This window comes from Crinia signifera, chromosome 3, assembly GCF_055691185.1.
Source record: "Crinia signifera chromosome 3, ASM5569118v1, whole genome shotgun sequence".
NCBI lineage: Eukaryota > Metazoa > Chordata > Amphibia > Anura > Myobatrachidae > Crinia > Crinia signifera.
The window spans coordinates 248,955,666-248,981,892 of record NC_139219.1 but is presented as its reverse complement, the minus strand read 5'-3'; the positions used below and the strand labels follow the sequence as shown (position 1 = coordinate 248,981,892).

Genomic DNA, 26,227 nt, shown 5'->3' with positions numbered 1-26,227 from the left:
ATCCTGGAATCTTCTGGGGAAGGCTATACATGCTATGATTCGGAGGGTCTAGTGTCTGCCTCCACCCATGCGGCGTCCATTTTGGAAGAACATTTGCACCAAATTTCTATGCAGATGGCCATACCTGCAAAATCCCGGCGGTCGGAATTCCGATGGTCAAAATACCGATGCCAGAATCCCGACCGCCTCAATGCCGGCACTTTGTCCCTCTCTGGGTGTCCATGACACCCAGAGAGGGAGAATAAAATAGTGTTCCCCCCTTGTTGGCATTGTGGCGGTCGGGATTCCGGCATCCGTATTTTGACCTTCTGGATTCCGACTGCCGGGATTTGATACTGCCATTCTTGCCAGAATCTGCATAACATAGGCACGGCATCCCCAAGATACCACTTGGACTGTGTGGGCTATTGCTACTCCACTGATCAAATGCCTCCCTGATGGTATTGCATTGGCCCTGCCTGTATTTCTCAACATTATTAATATCTCTTCTGGCCACTCACTTTGAATTTGTTCATTGATTAAAATTTCACTACAAACACTTGTATGTTTTAAAGAATTTTTACATCGTAGCATTTTCCCACACTTGCCTAAAACTTCTGCACAATATAAAGTACCTACAACATAAAGTAATAAATGTTGCCGCCTTATTAAAAAGGAAAAACCCTTACTTACTTGGATTGCACTGAATTCATACAAAATGTAGATGCCATGTTCAATTGAGTCTTAAGAAAAAAAAGTATTAATTAAAATAACATCAATATGAATGCGCTACAAATATATCCATAGAGTCATTTTTCTATAATATACTGTGTTGACTTTGTAATGGGCTAAGAAAATCAACAGGCAATCATCTGTATATTTGAAGCATACATCACTCTACATATTGAAGAAACTCCAAACTCTAAGCCCGATTCAGACCTGGTAGCAAGGCTGCAATTTTTGCAGATGGACACAACAATGTTCACTGCAGGTGGGGCAGATGTAACATGTGCAGAGAGAGTTACTGTAGATTTGGGTAGAGTTATTTTGTTTCTGTGCAGGGTAAATACTGACTGCTTTATTCTTACACTGCAATTTAACTTTAATTTAGAACACACACCAAACAAATCTAAACTGAGTACACACTAGTACTGTAGATATATCTGCAGATCGCAGATATATTTACATTTTATATGTAAATATTTATATTTGCATGTGCCCACCCACTGAGCTACCAATCACTGGAAGCTCTCACAGCACAGTGCAACAAAATATCTTTAGATATATTGGGCATCAGTTGTGTTGCACAGTCTACACAATATATCACAGATATATTGATGGTATACACTGGCCAATGGTGCAGCGATATATCGGCCGGTCATTCAAAAGGCTGATATATCCACCAGGGCTGGATTAAGGGGAGGGGCACAGGAGGTCAGTACACGTGGGCCCACCTCTATCTAATGGCCCCCTGTGGTTGGCATGTATTAAAAAAAATATATATATATATATATATATATATCAATAACATAAGACCGCACTCCATCCAGCATATACATCTTCTAGGGTGACATCCAGAACACATAGGAGTCCATTTATATAGAAAAAAAGGACGCACTCTCCAGTATATAAATGCAAGTAAAAAAGCTGTGTATTTTGGCAATTTCAAAAAGATAGCAAAAAATGTACTCAACGTTTCTGTCCCATAAGGACCTTCATCAGGAGTTCTGCAACAATTTAATTAAAGCACAGCCTGGGCCAAGCTGTAGGTCCTTATGGGACAGAAACGTTGAGTACATTTTTTGCTATCTTTTTGAAATTGCCAAAATACACAGCTTTTTTACTTGCATTTATATACTGGAGAGTGCGTCCTTTTTTTCTATATATATATATATATATATATATATATATATATATATATATATATATATATATATATATATATATATATATATATATATATATACAAACTCCAAAAGAATGGCACTCCAGAGGCAAAGTTCAGCATATAAAACAAGCGTGTATTAAAACATCAAGCTTTCGGGGTTTGATCCCCTTCGTCAGGATACACTACAGCTGTAGTGTATCCTGACGAAGGGGATCAAACCCCGAAAGCTTGATGTTTTAATACACGCTTGTTTTATATGCTGAACTTTGCCTCTGGAGTGCCATTCTTTTGGAGTTTGTGCATTGAATTTTCATTGGGCACCGGGGCCCGCTGTATATTTATCTTCATCTATATCATTGAGTGCCGGCAGATTTGGATCTTCTATATATATATATATATATATATATATATATATATGCTGGTTAGTGTCAGTTTTAACCATCCGAATTCTGGAAGAAAAATTACCATTAAGCAACATCTCACATGCAATAGTACATATGTAATTTATCAAATCTTATGCCCTTGCGGCTTGACTTATATTGGAAAGACGCAATGTAAGTTCAAAGATAGGATGGCCGGTCACCGCTCAACCATAAAAGCTGCTTTAATAAATAAATGCAGCGATCAGCCAGTTGCCCGCCATTTTTTTTTAAAAGAATCATGCACTTAATAGCTTACGATATCGCATGATCGAGCAGATCGCCAGACCCAATCGTGGCGGTGATCGGGTCGTTTATTACTAAAAAGAGAGGCAGAATGGTTTCACTGTCTTGATGTAATTTCTCCGAGAGGCTTAAATGAGTATCTATCATTTGCAGCTTTTTGAATTAGCCTCAGTCTCATTAGTTACCCTGTATTCAGCATATGCATGCATGTATTATGTATCCTTCGCTATTTTTAACATTGTTCTTAATATTGTCCTTTTTTTCACGTTATAGATTTGTATCAATTGTTACTATGGTGATGGGTGCACCAATTAGGAGTGACTACTCGCAACACGTCATCAGTAGCTGCTGGACAGCCTGGCGTGGGGCGTGTTCCCTCCTCCTGCTTGCACATGGGTGATGTATTTAAACACTGTAAGTATTGCTTTTTATTTATCCTGACGATAGTGCCATTATTAAAGAGCACTGAAACATTGAAGATAAATCAACATTGTACTGTCGTCTTTTGTGTAATAGCCGAGTGCCGCACCAAACCCTCTCCCTGCATTTGCTTCTTCAAGCTGTGAAGGCAAAGTTACACTTATTCAACAGCATGGAGTGCCGGTCCTGCAAATTATCTATCTATCTATCTATCTATCTATCTATCTATCTATCTATACACATATTCATATATATATATATATATATATATATATATATATATATATATATATAGGTGATTGATTCTTCATCCATCTGTGGTTATTATTTTGTCACTCCTTTTGTCTTCCAAACCTCCTCCTCCCGTATTATCTTTTATCTCCTCCCCCTAAGGTCAGTCTGACCTAGTCTAATATTTAGGTACTATATTAAGTGCCGTTTTGTGTAACTGATGGTACATGTTTCACCACCAGTGGTGTAAGTAGAATTTTTTTCTTGGTGGTACTGATAGCCTCCACCAAAAAAATGGGCGTGACCATGTGTCATGAGGGGGCGTGGTCACACAAAGCTAGAGGAGTGACTAAATGACAATAGTGGCGTGGCATCAGGAGAAAGGGAATCAGAAACAGGGAATGACTGGGGGTGGGTTGGCTCTTGCATGGGGGAGAGCTGGGCAGCTTGTGCTTACAATTGTGGAGCTTGCTCTTCATGCTGTCAGCGCCGCTGATGCCTGTCAGTGTGACAGGCTAAATCAGCAGTTGCCGGTAGCTGCATACAGCACCAATCATAACGCTGGGTGGGCGGGATGCGGATGCATTATATTTAGACTTAAAATACAAATAGAATTCACAGTGGGTCAGGGGTTAAGTGGTACTGCGTACCTGAAACATATTTCTTACAGGTACTCCGTACAACGCTGTAACCCCTTACTTGCAACACTGTTCACCACATAGATCCAGATCACCCCTGAGGAAGTCCTAACGGACGAAAGGCGTAGGGTCGTATCTGTACAAACTTCATTTTGGTGTTGGATCATCTTGTTGGATCTACTGTTCAAATTGTATGTAAAGTCTTATCATTGAATTGAAATTGTATGTACTATAACTGTTATAAATACAGATTTTTAACAGTGTGTAACTTCTGTGGTGAAAAATTATATTGGGCGCACTCCTATTCCTTTTCTTGCTTCTATCTGTATCTGTTGTGCCTTTATTAACAGCGAGGCACTATAGAAGTGCTGCACCCACATTAGCGCAGAAAAAAGGCCACAACCCCCCTTTGTTTATATATATATATATATATATATATATATATATATTCATTTATTTATTTGTTATATGTTTATATTAACCCCCCCTGCCAGTATTGACAAATGAAAGGGGGCCCCCCTCTCTAAAGTGCTCCAGGTCCCCTAAAGGCTTAATTCAGCCCTGCTATCCGCCAGTATGTACGCACCTTTACTCTCTCTGCACATGTTACATTAGCATGCTTTTGTCCATCTGCAGAATTTGCAGCCTTGCTAACAGGCCTAAATATGGCCCTATATAAGCTAGTTTCATTGTAATATATCCAAATAACAATTACACTTGTAGAACATCACTACAAAATGCAGAAAAGTAAACAAATATGTTCTTCTCTGTTAACAAGAATTTACATATCTCCCATGGTTATATTTGTCAAACTACAGTATTTTCTTCACACATTACTAATCTCTTATGAGAAATCTTCAGATCAGAATCATTTCTATGTCATGTTAAACCAAATTACAAAGATTACAGCTCTGATTGCATTTACTATAAAGTGTGTCCAGTCATTGAAAAAGTGTTTTTTGCAGTTTGTAAACAAAGAGCTAATGTGCAGAAATTGTTTTCTCATTTGTTTTATTTTAGTAAACTTTGATGAATTTGGGAACATTAATGTTCTTTTACTGTACCATGTATTAACTGCTTCATCTAGTGTTTAGTCCTAGTATACAGTATACTGTGTTTTTTTTTTAGACTTTATTTGCCCATTTACCTTATCTTCACAACCACTTAACTGGTTATTTTGTTTTTCAAAACATCTTAGAAATTGATATATTTTTTATATAATTGAACATCTATATAAAAGTTATCCAACATAATTTTGTTCAAAAACATACATATTGTAAAACACAGTACACCATACAAAATAACCATTTGTATGATATACTGTGCAATAACTTGAACTTTCAAACTATTTTGGAAAATTGTCAGTCCCGCATTGCTCTTCTAAGTGGGGTATTCAATCTACCGCCGCTATTACCGACATTTGAAATAGCGGAGGGACCCTATTCAATGCTGTCTTCCCCAACAGCAGTGAACAGGGATCTCGGCAGTACGTGCCTGAATTTACAAGCAGTCGGGCTCGTTCTTCGCAGAAGAGCCGGGAATTGTTGAGCAACTATATCCGCCGCATCTCGTGGCCACACCCCCTTTTCATCGCTCGGCAGGCAAGACATTAAGAGGGAAATTTACTAAAGGAAATTTGTAAAAAAATAGGTGTATTTGTATCCAGAAATACACTTATTTTTAACATTTACTATCCCTAAAATACGGCAATTCGTATTCGTATTGATAGCACATCAACATGAATACGAATTGCCGTAATTTCGGGATAGTAAATGTCAAAAATAAGTGTATTTCTAAATACAAATACACCTATTTTTTTACAAATTTCCTTTAGTAAATTTCCCCCTAAATCCCACCTGCCGATTCAGCGTTGAGCCGCCCAAACACAGCACAGGGTCACAGCTGTCGGGCCAGGCCGACAGTTGTGACCCTGCATTGAATACCCCCCTTCATCAGTATGGGATCATCATAATCAAAATAAAAGTTTTTAATTTTGTATCAATATTTTCAATAGTAGGCATGTACACCCGAAGTTTGGTACTCTTTGATTCCTGTCACTCTTTGGTTCAAATTGAGTACCGGGCGGGATCATCCCATCAATTTCAGATCTTGGAGCTACAAACCAAATCTCATGTGTTTTGGATTGCATTTAAATACCTCCCTGATGATTTCAGGTGCCATTTCACATAGGAAATGAATGTTACTGATGTTAATGGTACTGCAGGAACAAAAACAGTAAAAACTTACATGGTTTTCACTGTTTTTATACATTTTTTAAGAAATCAATTTCCAAAATCAAGACACAGTGGTCTTGAAGAAAAAAATAAAGAAATAAACATTAGGAATGATTAAGAACCAAAACATGGGAGTCTGTGCACATCTTTACTGGGTATGTATACTAGATTTACCAGCAGCTGCTTCTCTCTTCAGCCACCAGTAGAAACAATGTGGGCAGCAGACAGGTATACATTTTAGACATACTGGATTTACCAGCTAATGATCCTCCCTACAGCTGCAGTACTTGTATTAACACTCTGGGCAGCATTGGATTTACTAGTTTGCTGCTCCTCTCTGTAGCTGCTGGTAGAAACACTAGGGGCAATGCTGAATTTACTAGTGACAGTTCTGTGGGGGTGCCACTAAGTACACTGCGGAAGGGGAATCCAAGTATGCAGAAGGACCAGGCTGTCCCATTAATATTCTGCTTTCCATTGGGTGGTTCTGACTGGATGCTTCAAATGTAAACTTATCAGGAAAGGCCCTAGGTGACATGGTCATTTTTAATATGAAAAGGTGATCACAATGTATCTTCATAAGCTGGTGGATAATGTGAATGCAAAACATGAACTATTGCATTGCAGAGTGCACAATAAAACATAAATGAAACATTGTGGGCCTGATTTTCCTACACTACAGTGTAGTGTATTTAGAGTTTACAATATCTAAGACTTATGGTCCTTGTGTATGCAGTCTGTAGATCACATATGCTGGTGAGTCTGAAGACTATGGGTAAGATGTATCAAATATTTTAGAGAGAAAAAGTGTAGCGAGATAAAGTACCAAACTAACTACCAACTTGTTGGAAGCAGTGCGCTACTTCTCTGTCTCCATAATGTGCATAGATACTGGGCATTAGGACCCGGGGTTGACTGTCCTACAATCTGATGAATTACTGCACATGTAGCCATCTTTGTACAGAAAGACTGTATGAGAAGTGTTATGCTGGAGACACAAGTCCCCCACTTACTGTAGCTCCAGCAAGACAAGTGATTACCTGATAAAAGCTGTTTCTACAAACCTTCACCACTACCTTAAGCAGAATAAAATAACCATCTGGTGAGCTGTATACAGATGTGTCCAGTCGTGGCATGTAAATCACCGGATTCCAGGGGCATGGACACTCTCCCATCTGTGATCCATTGGCAATGAATGAATAAGCATGGGAAGTGTGTGTATGCAGTCTGGTTTTTCCTAGCAATGCATATGCCCATGCAAATGGACACATGTGTAGAACCCCACTATGCTGACGCTTCGATAATGTTAAAATTCAATATAACAACTCCATTTACTATGTACAGTAAGTGGGTTGTTCATACTGTAGCTTGATTCATCTGTTGGTGTGTTCTTATATAACTCTGTCAGGTATCTACACCTGCACACACATCATTCCCAACAAAGCTAATTGTCTTACAGACTGTGCATAAAAATGGCACTCAGGAACTGATTGATTGGTAATTTGTCTCTCTCCAATGTAACTTGCTCTAAGCTGAATCCCACAGAGATGCATCCCACTTTGATTAACACCATTTGTATAGGACATACACTGCATCTGTGCACATCCTATAGGTAAGGAGTAATTGTACTGTATGTGTGCATGAATATGAGGATAGACTCTTAGGGGGAAATTTACTAAAGGAAATTTGTAAAAAATAGGTGTATTTGTATCCAGAAATACACTTATTTTTGACATTTACTATCCCGAAAATACGGCAATTCCTATTCGTATTGATAGCACATCAATATGAATACGAATTGCCGTTTTTTCGGGATAGTAAATGTCAAAAATAAGTGTATTTCTGGATACAAATACACCTATTTTTTTACAAATTTCCTTTAGTAAATTTCCCCCTTAATTACAGATTTTTATACATGATTCATTTATAAATTTGTAAATCTACCTCTTTATGCAACATCTTTCCTTACATAATTTAATATACTGTTTACTATCCAGATATGTTTCTGAACAAATAAAAACAAAATAAATTGTAATATTGTAAAGTGTAGGTACTTACCAATGCTTTTACCATCATCCCAGAAAAGATGTCCATTGGCATTTTCATTGTCATCCAAAGCAACCAGAAGTTTCATTGGATTTAAGCGACTGGAAAAAGTTTTGAAGATGTTTTTGAAATAACAATATAAAAATAACAATTTAATATTGATATGACTGCAACTTGCTGTTGCAGTTTGGTGAATTAACATTAACTGAGCAGCTAAAGTACTGTAATGGGCCTTTACAATTAAATCTAGCTACAATGTTCAGTTGTGAACCTTGGCAACACTATTTTATTATGTAAGTTATAACTTTTGACATTGTGATATGGGAGCAGTGGCGATTTTACCTATATGCTGCAAAACTGCAGTCATCCCCAAAGGTCTTTTGCACAGTCCAATCTGGCTTTTATGGATGGTATCTGACGCAGTCCATAGAATCAGGGGGGTTGCTGAGGCCTAGTTGAAACATGTTTTGTCCAGGTGCTAGTTTGGACCCTTTGGCTGTATTTGATGCTAACTCTAAGTGAAGACCTTAGTTTGCTGAAAAATGGAAACATTTCAGTGGGCCTGATTTAAAGGTACTGTACAGTACATACTGTATGTTAGCATCTAGCTTGGCCTTATAATACTGGATTAGTGCTACAGTATGTGGCCATTCAGGATTACTGGGAATATGGACTGGATGGATTGTTCCTTGACATTAAAAGCAAGTAGCTTGTAAAAATGTTGCACGGGTCAATGAAATTTAATCTTCTATCATCAGCAATTCAATAGACGTTATGGGCAATGACAGTAAACAAACTACAGCAGATTCTGATTACTTACATAGGTATATTGAATAAGTTGCTGCGAATTACTAACATTTTACATATGCCCCTTTTGTCCAGGTTCTGGGAACAACAAATCTAAAGCTGACTATATACCTACATATTTTTTTTTTCCAACCAGCCAATTGCAATAAGCTCAGACAAAAATGGAAATTTAAAAAAGTAGGTAAAATCTGATTGATTTAACTTATCTGTCAGAATGACCATTTTTAGCCATTTGGTGGAAAATAGTTTGGCAGAAAATATTTGATTGCCATTTGCAGCCACACATTACCAGAATTTTGTTCCCAATTGGCAACTAGTTGATACAGTTTATAACACAACTGTGTTAGTTTCAAAGGATATTTATGTATTTAGGGTATATTGGGATTGCTGAATTTAAAAATGAAAATAGTTATTTTCTCGAATTGGCTCTATTTCTTCAACTAATGTATACTGTATCCCCAAAGAATAGCCAATTCAGCCATAATGCATGCCAAAACGTTCTGAGAAACAATAATATTTTAGGTGTTCACTTCTTGATCATTGTAGAACACTCCCCTACACAGGGCCGGCTCTACCACTAGGCAGCTTTAGGCAGCTGCCTAGGGCGCCAGGATCTAGGGGGGCGCCACCAAGTCTGCCTATCAAAATATCAAGGATGTCTGTGAGGATCCTTGTTGTACTTAACAACCTCACCTCCATACTTTCTCTTGAGGCATACTTCCCTATTTTGCTGCCCCCTTCCTGTACTCTGTTGTGGGTGGCAAAGGAGAGGGTTCTGGGGTCCCCCAGAGAAAGCAGGGGTCTTGTCCACCTGCCTGGGTGGCTGGGAGGACCACTGAATTTTGGAAGGCTCCCTGCCATTCCAGAATGTTAGGCAAGTATGTATTAAGGGGTTGGAAAATTGTTATTGGTGGCAGTATGGGGGGGGGGGGGCAGTAGGTTGAAGTTTTGCCTAGGGTGCTGAGAAGCCTTACACCGGCCCTGCCCCTACATATGATTAGCCACTGTCTAATGACAGTTTAGCGATTGCCATTGTCTGTTGTGGCTTTTAGGTTTTTTCCTTGTATCTAAAAAATCAGTTCTAATCTAACAAAACCAATGTCATAATTTGAGGATCAGCACCACAAAATCACTCTTAAATTTCTCTGATATGATTGGCATTTTCTGTATTTATACTATATAATATATATATATATATATATATATATATATATATATATATATATATATATATATATATATATATATATATATGATGCATATATATTAGATGCATTTAATACATACCTTAAATGTGTGTTAAAGGCAGGAGCTTGTTGTGGTAAAATGTAGCCTCCCCGAACATGTAGATTAATATGGTCAATTGGCGCTTGCAGCACTTTCCAATCACGACTAGTATTTTCTTTAATACCCTAAAAGATAATTACAAACCTCTCTCAGATTCATTTTAAAATATCTATTTTTGAATTGTAGGGGAATGATTTGTGGACACTAGAAATAATGATGCCTACAGATACTGTATGTCCACATACATCTATCTTCCATATGTTACAAGTTTCATTGTACATAACAATTGAGCTTCATGTGACTCTGCGGCAATGAGTGTCTTTTCGTGTTATTTTCTGCAGTACATTGGGTCTTATTCACAAAGTGATGCAAATTAGACACACAAGCAGCTTCTGCTGATTAACATTATATGCATCATGCATATATTCTGTAAGTTATGGCAGCTGTGCAAAATGCTACTGTACGTTACAGTGTTTTACTGGGAAATACTTTAACGTTATATTTCATATGCAGATACTGTATACTGTAGCCACATTTGCTTACAGAAAATAGGCATTCATTAAATGGAATAAAACCTTTCACAGCTGAGATTGCCATTTTGTCTATATATTCTCAAGCATTTTCTTTCTCTGTGACAACAAATCTACATAACTTAATGAAATCGGCAAATATAAGTTCCTTATTGACCACCTTCAAGTTCATTAGTAAAAAAAATGTTCTGATCTTTTACATTGCGTCAGACTTGAGATCAAAGCAATGGAGTAACTTTGCATCAGGACAAACCATGTTGAACTTCATGCAGTGACAAATATATTTTTCTATCATGCAGGCAATATACAGTAGTACCTACTTTGTTTGAAGACCACAAAAACGGGACCAATTTATTTTTATACAGCAATTTAATTTCAGGACACACCCCTCCAAACTTTGCCTATTACTTTGTCCTTGACTTTTAGTGATCCCCTTTACTTCCTATTTTTCTCCTAGTGTTTTACCCATGGACAATACATGTGCCATATGACCCAATGCCAGAGATATATTTGAGGAAATTTGTTTTGTGGTGATGGGTTGCTTACCATATAATATATTTGCAAATGTGCATATTATTAATATATACAGTGCAGATCTGTTTTTGATGGCTTATTGCAGTGCGCTGGGAATAAAATGTCATTTTTGTTTTATAATACTTAACACCCCAGCGGCAGCTAAATATATGCTGCCTTCCCACCAAGATTCAATAGCAACATCCCAGGAACACCTATACACATTTTCTGCCACCCCTACACATTCAAAAATAGTAGCCCGCCTATTTAATACCAACATCCTTGGAGCACCCAGACACACCCCTCTCTGCATCCAATACCAACACCTCATCAATACTCAGGGACAGCCCCTTGCATTAAATATCAACAATCTAGCAGCAACCAATTCACCTGAATTTGCCCCTTTTAAAATAATGTGTTTTTTTTTTTACATGTAGGGCCCATTGTGTAAATGATGTAGTCCACAAGAGGCATTTAATTAAGAGACTTGTAGGCTATGCTTTTAGATACAGTATGTGGACTTTTTTTAAATTTGAAAAAAGGACTAATATGTACAGTTGTGCTCATAAGTTTACATACCCTAGGAGAAGTTGTGATTTTCTGGCGATTTGTCAGAGAATATGAATTATAACTCACAAACGTTTCTCGCACTCATGGATAGTGGTTGGGTGAAGCCATTTATTGTCAAACAACTGTGTTTACTATTTTTAAATCATAAGTGTTGATACTAATGATAACAGTTATGGTAGTTGTGTGTGGCATGCCTTTCTGCTTGCAGATGCATGGATCCTCATTCTAGCTCAGCGGTTCTCAAACTGTGGGTCCTGACCCCAAAGTGGGTCCCGAACTACTCATCATGGGGTCACGACTCCATGTTGCTGACCATCAGGCTAATGGCTTTTCTAATCTCAGACAGTGATTCAAGGAGTCTGAAAGGTCTGTTGAATTGTCTGTTATTTTAGTCTCCTCACATCATGTTGTGCCTCCAGTGCTGCCATATATGTGCTGTCTGCTGACGACACCTGTGAGGTGATGACCTTCTGCCTTCACTTGTTGGGGTCCCGTAATTATTTTTATTGTCTAATGGGGTCCCAGAGCAAAAAAGTTTAAGGACCCCTGTTCTAGCTGAATGGAATCTCACATTTGGAAAAGGTAGAAAACCTTTTTTCTGCCATACATATTTTTGTCATTATATTAGCAAAACATTTTTCTGCATTATAGGATACTGTTAAAACCCTTCTATATCAGATTATTTTTAGTTTTAAATAAATGCACACACATGTAGTACTTACTGTGTGATAGTCGTACCAAACTGCATCTGTAAAATAAGCATTTACACTTGTACCACCCTAGGAATAGATAAAGACATATATAAGTTATATTTTACATTGCTGCTATATCTGCTTAGTGTGTGTGAGTGTATGCGTATATATATATATATATATATATATATATATATATATATATAACTTGAGAGATCCACAAACATTAAATATTTAGGACAGCTATGTGCAGAATCCTCATTCGAATGTAGAAAAACTTAATATCCAAAGGATATGTCAGGCAGCACTCCTTATAATAGAATTAATTCAATTTTTCGAAAACATAGTCATATCCAGACTGCGATGCAGAACATAGCATATACTGTAGCATAATAAGTGTTAAAGATTATGGGGGGCACTTATTGTATATTCACCCATCCAGAAACTTAAAAGAACGACAGTCTACAACCCCATTTTGGCTTACATAGCCTTCAGCCTGGACTGACTATAATTTTCTGATTAAGTATTTAGGTTTCATTTTATTATATTAATTATAGTATTATATTTCTTAGACTGTATTACAGGAATGTCATTCAAATACAATCTGTGCAAAAATCTTGAAGGAAGCTTAAATGCTAGCAGGGTCATTCCATGGTAAAAATGTTAAATTTTGACCAAGCAGATCATGTTAACTACATTTTTTGAGCATGTGTTTTGAATATTTTGTGCAAAGTTAATGTTGTTTGTGTGTTACATGATATGCTTTAAGTTTGACGCAAAGCTTGTCATGAAAACTGGTAACAAACGTTACACGAAAAGGACATTTTCATGGAAAGACCCAAAAGTTCATTGACCAATCAGTGTGCTAAAAACATATACATTATTTATAATCATGTACCTTTATAATACATTTTTGTTAAATTTCCACAGCACATAAATTAGTACCACTTGCAAATTATAATTAATCAATAATACAAAAAAAAAACAAGGAAAAATCTCACTACAGTCACCATAGGTAGTGTAAAGAATTAAGCTCTCATAGCAAAAATCTTTGCAGCTTGTCAAAAACAGAGATGGAATGATAAATGGTGCACGCCGCCCGCATGTTACGCCAAGTAGGAGGTTAGAGCTGAAGAGCTATATTCGATTTCAAACTAACTTAAATAAATCATAATTTATAAATTATCAAATATCTAAACACATAAATACATATAAAAGAAGTGCTGATTGAATGGTAGATAATTTTGTTCTGTTATTTCAAAATGACTGGAACAATCAGATGGTTTTATATTAAGTTTTAAAGTTTAAATTAGGTTTATGACTTTACTCACTTGATCAACCACAGCACTGATCATGAATGCTGGTCCCCACAAGAATTGCTTATATACATCCCAGGTCTTCCTATCTTCAATGAATCTTAAAAAAAAAAAAATATTATTGTCATTTTTATGTCTTCATCCAAACAGCAATACTTAATCTGTTAGGCTGGAAAGTAATAGTTTTAATATCAATTGATCCATTTAAAATGAATGTAGGCAAGCCACACCTTACTTGCTGTAATAACTAATTGCAGACAAATTAAAGAGAAAAAATTATAAACAATAGTAAATTGTATTTTCCTATTTCCTATTTCCGTCTTTACAACCTCTAAAGGTGCCCATCCAATTTAAATGCATCTGGATGAGAAATCAGATAAAAAGTGGCCAAATTGCAGGTGCTTGACATTGGTTGCAATGCGCGGTCCCATGCACTTTGATTCATAGTTGGAGGTTGGACATGCTGCACCTGCGATGTATCGCATCCGATTCCCTTTGAATTCCCCGGCAGCAACCTGGGAGTCCTTTTACATCCATTATACTGCACGCGATAAATTACATGTAAAAATGGTACATCAAGTGCCAAATCAGATGTAAGCACTCCTGGGGAGCTGCCAGGGAAGTCCAAGGGAAATCAGGTCCAACTTGTGCCTCAGACAAGTTGGACCAGTGTATGGGCACATTAAAAGTTCAAAGCACCTAACTAGGCATAGGTGTATTACCAACTGTCATAATTTAAAGATCCACTGGTGAGCTTGAAAACATGAACTGTATGAAATGCTGAGAATGAGTTTGAAATCCAATGTAGTACACTGGAGGTGCACCACAATATTTAACTCATAAGATGTGATGTGAGTGCAGAATACTCCAGAAGTCTATACAGTATACAAATATTTTATTTGCATATACAGCATATACAGTTAAATAGGGTGGTGCCCATGTTGAAATCTTTTCATGTCATTCTTTCCAGTATTTCATTAATTTATTATTTGTAAATTGGGATAAATTGTAAAATATTTAAAAATAAGACTAACCTTACTTTTTATAATGTCATTCATAACATTTTAACATTGGTTTTATTTCTCATATTTAGAATTGACATAGTTTTTGGCCAATGATTGTAAACATACTAATTTATATAAGGATGAATCATTAACTCCTAAGTCTCTTGTGGCTTGTTTACCCTTTAAAAGAAGAAGAAGACCGGAAGGATACCTACTTGTTTCATGTGCTAGAAAGAAGACATTCATGACTGGCCTAAACATTGTTAACTTTTTCCAAAGTTGAGTCAACTACTTGTTGGCCCCAGAGAAGATCCATACACAGAGATGAAGTTGTTCCAAAAATACTTTTATATCATTTTTTTTTAACAGAACATAAATCTAGTTGACATAACATGCTTTCTTCAGCATGTGAAAGAACCTATACTCTGGATGGATAATAATACGTTTTTAAGGCAAGTGATGCTGTTCTACAAATCAATTCATAGGTGATCAATGCAGTTATTTCAAGGACAAAATCTCAGATCTTATGGATATGGATACTCACAAGGATATAAAATGGTGTACATTTAGGGTTATATACTTACATGCAACAAGCTGATTTAAAAGTGTATTGCATGAAGAACAAAGAACACGGTCTAGACAGACAAGCTATTTGAGTTGTAGAGTAATTCAATATTAGGTAAACTTGTCTCCACCCACCTTGTTATGCAAATAAGCATTTAAATTATATTATTAGTTGCACCTATGATTGAGGCAACACTGTCCCTTACTCTCTATTAGCATTAATGTAATGTTTAAATACCAAGAGTTTGAGAGTTGTTCCTTTTTATTGGATGTGAAAAATTTATATAGGAGTGATTCTAGAGAGCTGCATGTAGTTGGTAATATTTAAGAAGCCAGTTGTAAGTTGATGTCAGCTTCATTCTGGGACTGAACTGCAGATGGTGTCCGTATACCTAAACCTGATGCCCGACACTATAATGACTGGCGTGGTTTTCTAGAACATCAGACTGAACATTATCCAGCCCAAACTGAGTATATAAATTGAATAATAATTTTTATAAACCATATTTTTTAGCACCTCCTTTTGTGTCTCATTAATACCTGTGCAATCAAAATACCTGTTTCCACTCGTAATAGGTCCATACATCTAAGATATAGTGCACCAATTCCCTGATCTGCTGCTGCCATGATCAGAAAATCATCATTGGATTTCCCTTATATTCCAAATCCATTTCAAACATATGATGGGAATTGTTGAATTTGGAATTTTGAACATGCTGAATCTCCCTCATTACCAAACAGATCACGATCAACAATGTAATCAATTGGCAGCTTTGGTTGCTGATCAACAGATTGAACTGGTATAGAGCAATGGTTCTCCACACAGTGCATGTTTTCCATGTCTCCACACAGAATCACAAGTGAAATAATTAGCTCGACCTGTGAATCTTTTAAAATGTCTCAGTGAGTAATAAGTGCACCTGTGCATAGGTGCCGATATATGTTTTTACTGGAGGGTGCTCAAGCCAAAAATATGGGTGAGTGGCTTTATGGGAAAGGGTCGTCACAAAATAATACTGATTTCTATTACGCAGCACAGTGTATTCATAAATGCCCACACAGTGCAGGTACAAAAATCCCCCCCCCCCACAGTGCCAAATACATAAATGCCCCAACAGTGCCAAAATATATAAATGCCCCCACAGTGCAGGTACATAAATGCCCACACAGTACCTGTGCCAGCGACGAGGGAGGGGGAGTGCAGTGGGACATGGGCGAGTGGGCCGCTGCTGAGCGGATAGGTGCTCATCAATTTCCGTGGGTGCTCGGGCCCTCAAGCACCCACAGAATCGGCACCTATGCACCTGTGCACATGCTGAGTGATTTAGAAAACTTGAACTGTGTGGGAGTCTTGAGGACTGAGGTTGAGAACCACTAGTTTAGAGGAATCGGGGAACTGAGGCGATGATATATGGCCTGCATTAAGCACAGAAGCAATACAACTGCTGAAGATTTTCAGATACTGCATAATGCTTTGGATACCTAAAAAAATTATTACAATAAATTACTACTACAAATAGTATATACTACTACTTCTACTACTACTACTACTACTACTACAACTACTACTACTACTACTACTACTAATAATAATAATAATAATAATAATGTTAGCAAATTGCACCTAAATCAGAAAGTCTTCATGCATCTTAAAAGCTTTTCTATTTTTTTTAAGATGTTGAATTAATTGACAAACGAGCACAGATCTCTAATTATTTTAATGTGTAAATGTATATTCCAGAACTCCAGATCTTTACATGTAGTATAAATGTATTTACTATTACACTATACAATTAAATCAGCTACTTACTCATGTAGTAGTGGTCTCACCACAGTGAAGCCTTTAGTGTGAGCATCAAATAATAATGTGTACAAGTATGGCAAAAGTGTATATCTTATATTCAGGACATCTCTTGATAGAGTTTCAAAATCTGGATCAAAGCTTACTGGGTCTTGTCGCTACAATAAAAAGAGAACATGTAAATATTTCAGTAATGTTTATAGTCCTGGTGATCATACACATCCCAATAGTAATTGTACAAACTTTTTCACCTAATGTCAATTATCACAGAAATATTATTTGGTATTCTATTATTAATTGATTAGTCCAGATCATGTTGATGAAAAAATATTCAAAATTCTAAAGAATTCATGCAAATTAATATCCTGGTAAATTCATGATACAAAGCATTGTAAATTACAGGACAATGAAAACACCTTCAACAGATATAGTTTGATATGTCTTAGTATGACTACATACTGTACACTGAATCCCCAAATTTGTCAGTGAGTACAGCAATCAGCCAATTAACCAGCTCAAAAATGTTCAGCTGCAACAGTAATAATTACAACTAGCTTCATACAGCTAGAATTCCAAGGCTTATTATAAAGGAGCATATAGCTCATGTGATATAGTAAGTGTCTGACTGCAGTACATAAATATTTGAGTTTTATTCCTCTGGATGAACTGCTGAGCAATGGGTGCTTTAAATGCAAAGCTTTTTTTTTTTTCAAACTCTCTTTATTAGTTTTCAAAGTTTGAAGAATATGAAATGGAATTCCTCTAGCTTGCACTACTCTGTGATTTCTTGGCCATTGTTGCTGCAGTAATAGTAATGCCCAGTAATAAACCACCAGTAGTAGTATTGTATCAGAAAATAACAGCCCTGCAGCTAGGGAAGCCAATCCCGGAGCATTTTTTCAATCCCGGATTTCGGGATTGAAAAATGCCCAATCCCGGGATTCCCAGGATCCCGGGATTGGCTTCCCTAATTTAAAAAACGCACCCCGGCCGCCCCGCATATTTACTTACATGTGGGCTGGGGTGCGGTGTGGCTGGGTGTGTGGGTGGGCAGCCGGCCAGCCAGCCGGGTATCTGTGGAGCCAGGCAGCCGGGTGGGTTGGCGAGCGTCACGGGAGCCGGCGGGTGGATGGGCGGGGAGCCGGCAGGTGGATGGGCGGGGAGCCGGCCGGATGGATGGGCGGGGAGCCGGCCTGGAGGGTGGGTGGATGGGCGGGTAGCGGCTAGCGGGGCAGGCAGCGAGCTGGGGGGGGCGGGCTTCTGGGGAGCCAGCCGGGTTGGTGGGCAGGGGCAAACGCATGCTGCACAGAGCCACACTGGCTCTGTGCAGCTGCTTGGCCTGCGCAGCGTGACCTCTGTACTTGTCACGCTGCGCAGGGATGTACTGCCGGGGAAGGGAGAAGCCGGGCAGTGTCTGAGCACACGCTCAGACGCTGGCCGGCATTAGACTGCGCATGCGCAGTCTAATCCCGAAATCCCGGGATTGGAAACTCTGCGTTTTAGGGGCCAAATACCGGGATCCCGCTGATCCTGATCCTGGGATTGGCCACCCTACCTGCAGCCAACGCCGATATAGCTTGCAGATATATCAGCAAGTCTGGTGTCACTCTAGACTTGCCCATCATTGATGCCACTGAACATAATCATCCTGCTTAATTTTGTTGTATTTACTAAGAATTGATTTGGCCTGTTCACATGAAGCCCTTCCAAAAACAAAATCTATGTCCAATGTTCCCCTGATTATACTCATTATAGTAGATTTCCTAAAGTCAGCTTTAAATTACAAAATATGAGCCAGCGCCGCAGGCTCATCTTCAGGAGCAGGTCAGAAGGAGTGACTGAGGAGACACCCGCAGCAGCTCCCTTCCCTGCAGGCCCAGCCTCGGCCCCCTGCCTCACCCCCCCCTTCCCGCACTCTGGCCTACTGCTCAGCCGTGGCACCAATCAAGGCCCACAGACATGGTGGCCAACCCCCCCCCCCAGCTTCCAAGGGATCTGGACTCAAACATAACACACCATGAATAACAAAAATGGCCTATTCAGGTCCTGCTGCTGAACTGGAAGCAACTTTAACCAAGATGGCACAGCTGATGGCTGCCTAGGAGCTGTGCAGCTCAGCCAAATATGTCCCCCCTTATATATATATATATATATATATATATATATATATATATATATATATATATATATATATATATGTGTGTGTGTTTTTCTGTACATTCTCCCTGTGTGATAACATGCTGCAATGACCAGTGGTGCCACTGATGGCTGCCTAGGCGCTGTGCTGCTCAGTGAATATTTGTCCCCCTGTGTCTATAATCCCCAGGGTCCATCTAGCGTATACCTGTATGTGCTATGTATATCTGTACTGTCACTGTTGGACTGTTACCTAACCGGCTGTTGCACAGCAATCCAAATCTAATTCCTAGTATATGCAAGTATACCTGGCCAATAATGCTGATTCTGTTTCTAATTAAAGTAACAGAGTAATTATAACCAGCTATCCTGAAACAGCCATAACAGCATCAACATATCTAGAAGATAGTGACTGCTATTACTGTAGCATTACATAAAGTTCATAATCAAATTCTTCATTGAGCAAAGAGGAAAACATTGATCAGTCACTATTTTCTGTACTAAATATCACGTAATTGCAGTACAATGTACCCTCCATCCTATTCCATTGTGATTTCTTGAGAATGGGTAAAATGCTCCAAGCTGCATCCAACGTGCACATAATTCTCGGGTGGTATTTTGGAAGAATCCACAAATGTCTGCTCCAGTCTAGATAAAAAAAAAATATGAACCAGTTACTTTTATTTTTTAATAGAAAAGTTTATTTAAAATAACTGCTATTTACATATTACTGGTGATTCAGATTTTTTATTTAGTATATTACTTTATTTATTACTTTTAACTAGTTTGGTGGACATCCTTTTGCAGGATTTTGATCATCGTTGTATTATGGAAATACCCTCCAATGAAATAATATTAACCCCTTCATGACAGAGCCAGTTTGTGCCTTCATGACAGAGCCCTTTTTTTCAAATCTGACATGTCTCACTTAAGTGGGGATAACTTTTTTTTGCTTTTACTTATCCCAGTGATTTTGAGATTGTTTTCTCGTGACATATTGTACTTCAAGTTAGTGGTAAATTTGGGTCGATACAGTCTGTGTTTTTTTGTGAAAAATACCAAAATATCGTGAAAAAATGGAAAATTTAGCAATTTGCAAAATGTTAAATTTTCTGCTTGTGAGACAAATAATCATACCACTCAAAATAGTTAATAACTAACATAGACCATATGTCTACTTTATGTTTCCATCATTATTTCAACTTCCTTTTAATTTTTTTGGACACTAGGAGGCTTACAATATGAATAGCAAATTCTCAAATTTTCAAGAAAATTTCAAACACTGATTTTTTTAGGGATCAGTTCAGTTCTGATGTGACTTTGAGGGACTTGTATGTGAGACACCCCCATAAATGATGCCATTTCAAAAACTGCACCCCTCACAGTATTCAAAACAGCATTTTGGAAGTTTGTTAACCCTTTAGGTGTTTCACAGGAATTAAAACAAAGTGTAGGTGAAATTTCAAAATTTCTTTTTTTTTGCAGAGTTTCAATTTTAATACATTTTTCTAACGAATACAGTAGATTTTACTAGAGAAATGTGACTAAAAATTGATTCCCCCAATTCTTTTGTTTTCAAAAATATCCTATATGTGGCCCTAGTGTGCACGTTGACCAAACCACAGGCTTCATAATAGAAGGAGCACCTACTTGATTTTGGAGCCTCCTTTTTATGAGATTTTATTTTAGGCACCATGTAGGTTTCTAGGCACCATAAGTGCTAAAAGTTAGGAACCTCCCCCACAAGTCACCCCATTTTGCAATCTACACCCCTCAGGGAATTCATCTAGGGGTATAGTGTACATTTCAAACCCCCAGGGGTTTCACCAATTTTGGTACAACTGGGATGTGAAAATGGAAAATTACATTTTTTTACACAAACATGCAGTTCTGGCTCAAAATTTTTCATTTTCACAAGGTATGAAGGAGAAAAAGCACCCCAAAATCTGTGCCCCAATTTCTCCCGAGTACGGCAATGCCTCACATGTGACCAAAAAATACCAGTTGGGTGCATGGCAGGACTCAGAAGGGAAGGAGTGTTTTTGGGATTTTGCAGCACAGATTTTGGTGGAATGAATGGTGGGTGCTATGTTGCACCAATACAGTGGAACCCCCCCACAAGTCACCCCATTTAGCAAAGTACACCCCTCAGGGAATTCATCTAGGGGTATAGTGTACATTTCAAACCCCCAGGGGTTTCACCAATTTTGGTACAACTGGGCTGTGAAAATGAAAAATTACATTTTTTTACACAAACATGCACTTCTGGCTCAAGATTTTTCATTTTCACAAGGAATGAAGGAGACAAAGCACCCCAAAGTCTGTGCCCCAATTTCTCCCGAGTATGGCAATGCCTCACATGTGACCAAAAAATACCAGTTGGGCGCATGGCAGGACTCAGAAGGGAAGGAGTGATTTTTGGATTTTGCAGCTCAGATTCTGGTGGAATTTTGGTGGGTGCTATGTCGCATTAGCAAGACCCCCCAAGCACCAATACAGTGGAACCCCCCCACAAGTCACCCCATTTTCAAACTACACCCCTCAGGGAATTCATCTAGGGGTATAGTGTACATTTCAAACCCCCAGGGGTTTCACCAATTTTGATACAAGTGGGCAGTGAAAATGAAAAATTACATTTTTTTACACAAAAATGCAGTTCTGGCTCAAAATTTTTCATTTTCAGAAGGTATGAAGGAGAAAAAGCACCCCAAAATCTGTGCCCCAATTTCTCCCGAGTACGGCAATGCCTCACATGTGACCAAAAAATACCAGTTGGGTGCATGGCAGGACTCAGAAGGGAAGGAGTGATTTTTGGATTTTGCAGCTCAGATTCTGGTGGAATTTTGGTGGGTGCTATGTCGCATTAGCAAGACCCCCCAAGCACCAATACAGTGGAACCCCCCCACAAGTCACCCCATTTTGCAAAGTACACCCCTCAGGGAATTCATCTAGGGGTATAGTGTACATTTCAAACCCCCAGGGGTTTCACCAATTTTGATACAAGTGGGCAGTGAAAATGAAAAATTACATTTTTTTTACACAAAAATGCAGTTCTGGCTCAAAATTTTTCATTTTCAGAAGGTATGAAGGAGAAAAAGCACCCCAAAATCTGTGCCCCAATTTCTCCCGAGTACGGCAATGCCTCACATGTGACCAAAAAATACCAGTTGGGTGCATGGCAGGACTCAGAAGGGAAGGAGTGATTTTTGGATTTTGCAGCTCAGATTCTGGTGGAATTTTGGTGGGTGCTATGTTGCATTAGCAAGACCCCCCAAGCACCAATACAGTGGAACCCCCCCACAAGTCACCCCATTTTGCAAAGTACACCCCTCAGGGAATTCATCTAGGGGTATAGTGTACATTTCAAACCCCCAGGGGTTTCACCAATTTTGATACAAGTGGGCAGTGAAAATGAAAAATTACATTTTTTTACACAAAAATGCAGTTCTGGCTCAAAATTTTTCATTTTCAGAAGGTATGAAGGAGAAAAAGCACCCCAAAATCTGTGCCCCAATTTCTCCCGAGTACGGCAATGCCTCACATGTGACCAAAAAATACCAGTTGGGTGCATGGCAGGACTCAGAAGGGAAGGAGTGATTTTTGGATTTTGCAGCTCAGATTCTGGTGGAATTTTGGTGGGTGCTATGTCGCATTAGCAAGACCCCCCAAGCACCAATACAGTGGAACCCCCCCACAAGTCACCCCATTTTGCAAAGTACACCCCTCAGGGAATTCATCTAGGGGTATAGTGTACATTTCAAACCCCCAGGGGTTTCACCAATTTTGATACAAGTGGGCAGTGAAAATGAAAAATTACATTTTTTTTACACAAAAATGCAGTTCTGGCTCAAAATTTTTCATTTTCAGAAGGTATGAAGGAGAAAAAGCACCCCAAAATCTGTGCCCCAATTTCTCCCGAGTACGGCAATGCCTCACATGTGACCAAAAAATACCAGTTGGGTGCATGGCAGGACTCAGAAGGGAAGGAGTGATTTTTGGATTTTGCAGCTCAGATTCTGGTGGAATTTTGGTGGGTGCTATGTTGCATTAGCAAGACCCCCCAAGCACCAATACAGTGGAACCCCCCCACAAGTCACCCCATTTTGCAAAGTACACCCCTCAGGGAATTCATCTAGGGGTATAGTGTACATTTCAAACCCCCAGGGGTTTCACCAATTTTGATACAAGTGGGCAGTGAAAATGAAAAATTACATTTTTTTACACAAAAATGCAGTTCTGGCTCAAAATTTTTCATTTTCAGAAGGTATGAAGGAGAAAAAGCACCCCAAAATCTGTGCCCCAATTTCTCCCGAGTACGGCAATGCCTCACATGTGACCAAAAAATACCAGTTGGGTGCATGGCAGGACTCAGAAGGGAAGGAGTGATTTTTGGATTTTGCAGCTCAGATTCTGGTGGAATTTTGGTGGGTGCTATGTCGCATTAGCAAGACCCCCCAAGCACCAATACAGTGGAACCCCCCCACAAGTCACCCCATTTTGCAAAGTACACCCCTCAGGGAATTCATCTAGGGGTATAGTGTACATTTCAAACCCCCAGGGGTTTCACCAATTTTGATACAAGTGGGCAGTGAAAATGAAAAATTACATTTTTTTACACAAAAATGCAGTTCTGGCTCAAAATTTTTCATTTTCAGAAGGTATGAAGGAGAAAAAGCACCCCAAAATCTGTGCCCCAATTTCTCCCGAGTACGGCAATGCCTCACATGTTACCAAAAAATACCAGTTGGGTGCATGGCAGGACTCAGAAGGGAAGGAGTGATTTTTGGATTTTGCAGCTCAGATTCTGGTGGAATTTTGGTGGGTGCTATGTCGCATTAGCAAGACCCCCCAAGCACCAATACAGTGGAACCCCCCCCACAAGTCACCCCATTTTGCAAAGTACACCCCTCAGGGAATTCATCTAGGGGTATAGTGTACATTTCAAACCCCCAGGGGTTTCACCAATTTTGATACAAGTGGGCAGTGAAAATGAAAAATTACATTTTTTTACACAAAAATGCAGTTCTGGCTCAAAATTTTTCATTTTCAGAAGGTATGAAGGAGAAAAAGCACCCCAAAATCTGTGCCCCAATTTCTCCCGAGTACGGCAATGCCTCACATGTGACCAAAAAATACCAGTTGGGCGCATGGCAGGACTCAGAAGGGAAGGAGTGTTTTTTGGATTTTGCAGCACAGATTTTGGTGGAATGAATGGTGGGTGCTATGTTGCATTACCAATACAGTGGAACCCCCCCACAAGTCACCCCATTTTGCAAAGTACAACCCTCAGGGAATTCATCTAGGGGTATAGTGTACATTTCAAACCCCCAGGGGTTTCACCAATTGTGGTACAACTGGGCTGTGAAAATGAAAAATTACATTTTTTTTACACAAAAATGCAGTTCTGGCTCAAAATTTTTCATTTTCACAAGGAATGAAGGAGACAAAGCACCCCAAAGTCTGTGCCCCAATTTCTCCCGAGTACGGCAATGCCTCACATGTGACCAAAAAATACCAGTTGGGCGCATGGCAGGACTCAGAAGGGAAGGAGTGATTTTTGGATTTTGGAGCACAGATTTTGGTGGAATGAATGGTGGGTGCTATGTTGCATTACCAATACAGTGGAACCCCCCCACAAGTCACCCCATTTTGCAAAGTACACCCCTCAGGGAATTCATCTAGGGGTATAGTGTACATTTCAAACCCCCAGGGGTTTCACCAATTGTGGTACAACTGGGCTGTGAAAATGAAAAATTACATTTTTTTTACACAAAAATGCAGTTCTGGCTCAAAATTTTTCATTTTCACAAGGAATGAAGGAGACAAAGCACGCCAAAGTCTGTGCCCCAATTTCTCCCGAGTACGGCAATGCCTCACATGTGACCAAAAAATACCAGTTGGGTGCATGGCAGGACTCAGAAGGGAAGGAGTGATTTTTGGATTTTGCAGCTCAGATTCTGGTGGAATGAATGGTGGGTGCTATATGGCATTAGCAAGACCCCCGAAGCACGGTGAAATGATGAACCTAATAATCCATAGATGTGTGGTATATTTTGAAACACTCCTTCATACATAGGCCGGGTTTGTCGGGGCAAGTTTCACAGTGGAAAATAGTTTCCTTTCTTATTCCCTTTTTATAGCAAACTTTGCACCTTTTTTGTGTCCTGCCCTTTCTTGCAGTGGAGGGGATTTCATTGGGAAAATGCTGCCCTGGTACAATACGGGGGCCAGTACTAGAAGTACTGGGGCCCTCTGCCTGCTGGTTCCCAAATACTAGGCCCTTTATGACTTCCTCTTGAAAGTGCATAAATGTCCCCCTCTGGCCGGTAGAACGGAATAGCACGTAAGCGTTATACAGTGCCATCTGGATGATATACACGGCCAGCTTCTTGTACCAGATATTTGTTTTCCGCAGGGCACTGTACGGCTTCAGTACCTGATCTGAAAGATCCACTCCGCCCATGTACTTATTGTAATCTAGGATACAATTTGGTTTTGAGGTGTGGGTACTGGTACCTCGTACAGGGATGGAGGTGGTACTGTCTCCATGAATTGTTGTCAGTATAAGGACATCCCTCTTGTCCTTATATTTGACCAACAACATATTTTCGGTGCATATTCCCCTGCTTTCACCCCTTCTTAGTACTTGGGCAATGTGCGTTTTGGGGAGGCCTCTTTGGTTCTTGCGCACAGTACCGCAAGCTGCTGTACCTCTTGAACCAAGGGCCTTAAACAGGGGGATGCTGGTGTAAAAGTTATCCACATAGAGGTGATAACCTTTATCCAGGAAGGGGTGCACTAAATCCCAGAAAATTTTTCCACTAACACCTACGAGGGAGGGGGGGCATTCTGGCGGTTCAATTCTTGAATCCTTCCCTTCATATACCCTAAACTTGTGGGTGTACC

General features: G+C 39.1%; 1 protein-coding gene across 1 annotated transcript in view; it reads right to left on the bottom strand.

Moving 5' to 3' along the window:
• LOC146064391 (maltase-glucoamylase-like) overlaps positions 1-26,227 on the bottom strand; it is a 210,397-nt gene that overhangs the window by 54,068 nt on the left and 130,102 nt on the right. Inside the window, exons 39-45 of the mRNA XM_083177838.1 lie at positions 19,853-19,969; positions 17,195-17,343; positions 13,832-13,916; positions 12,531-12,587; positions 10,196-10,320; positions 8,114-8,202; positions 673-722 (exon numbers count right to left, since the gene is read on the bottom strand). Of these exons, the coding sequence (XP_083033964.1) occupies positions 673-722; positions 8,114-8,202; positions 10,196-10,320; positions 12,531-12,587; positions 13,832-13,916; positions 17,195-17,343; positions 19,853-19,969 (672 nt within the window). The remainder of the gene's footprint in view (positions 1-672; positions 723-8,113; positions 8,203-10,195; positions 10,321-12,530; positions 12,588-13,831; positions 13,917-17,194; positions 17,344-19,852; positions 19,970-26,227) is intronic.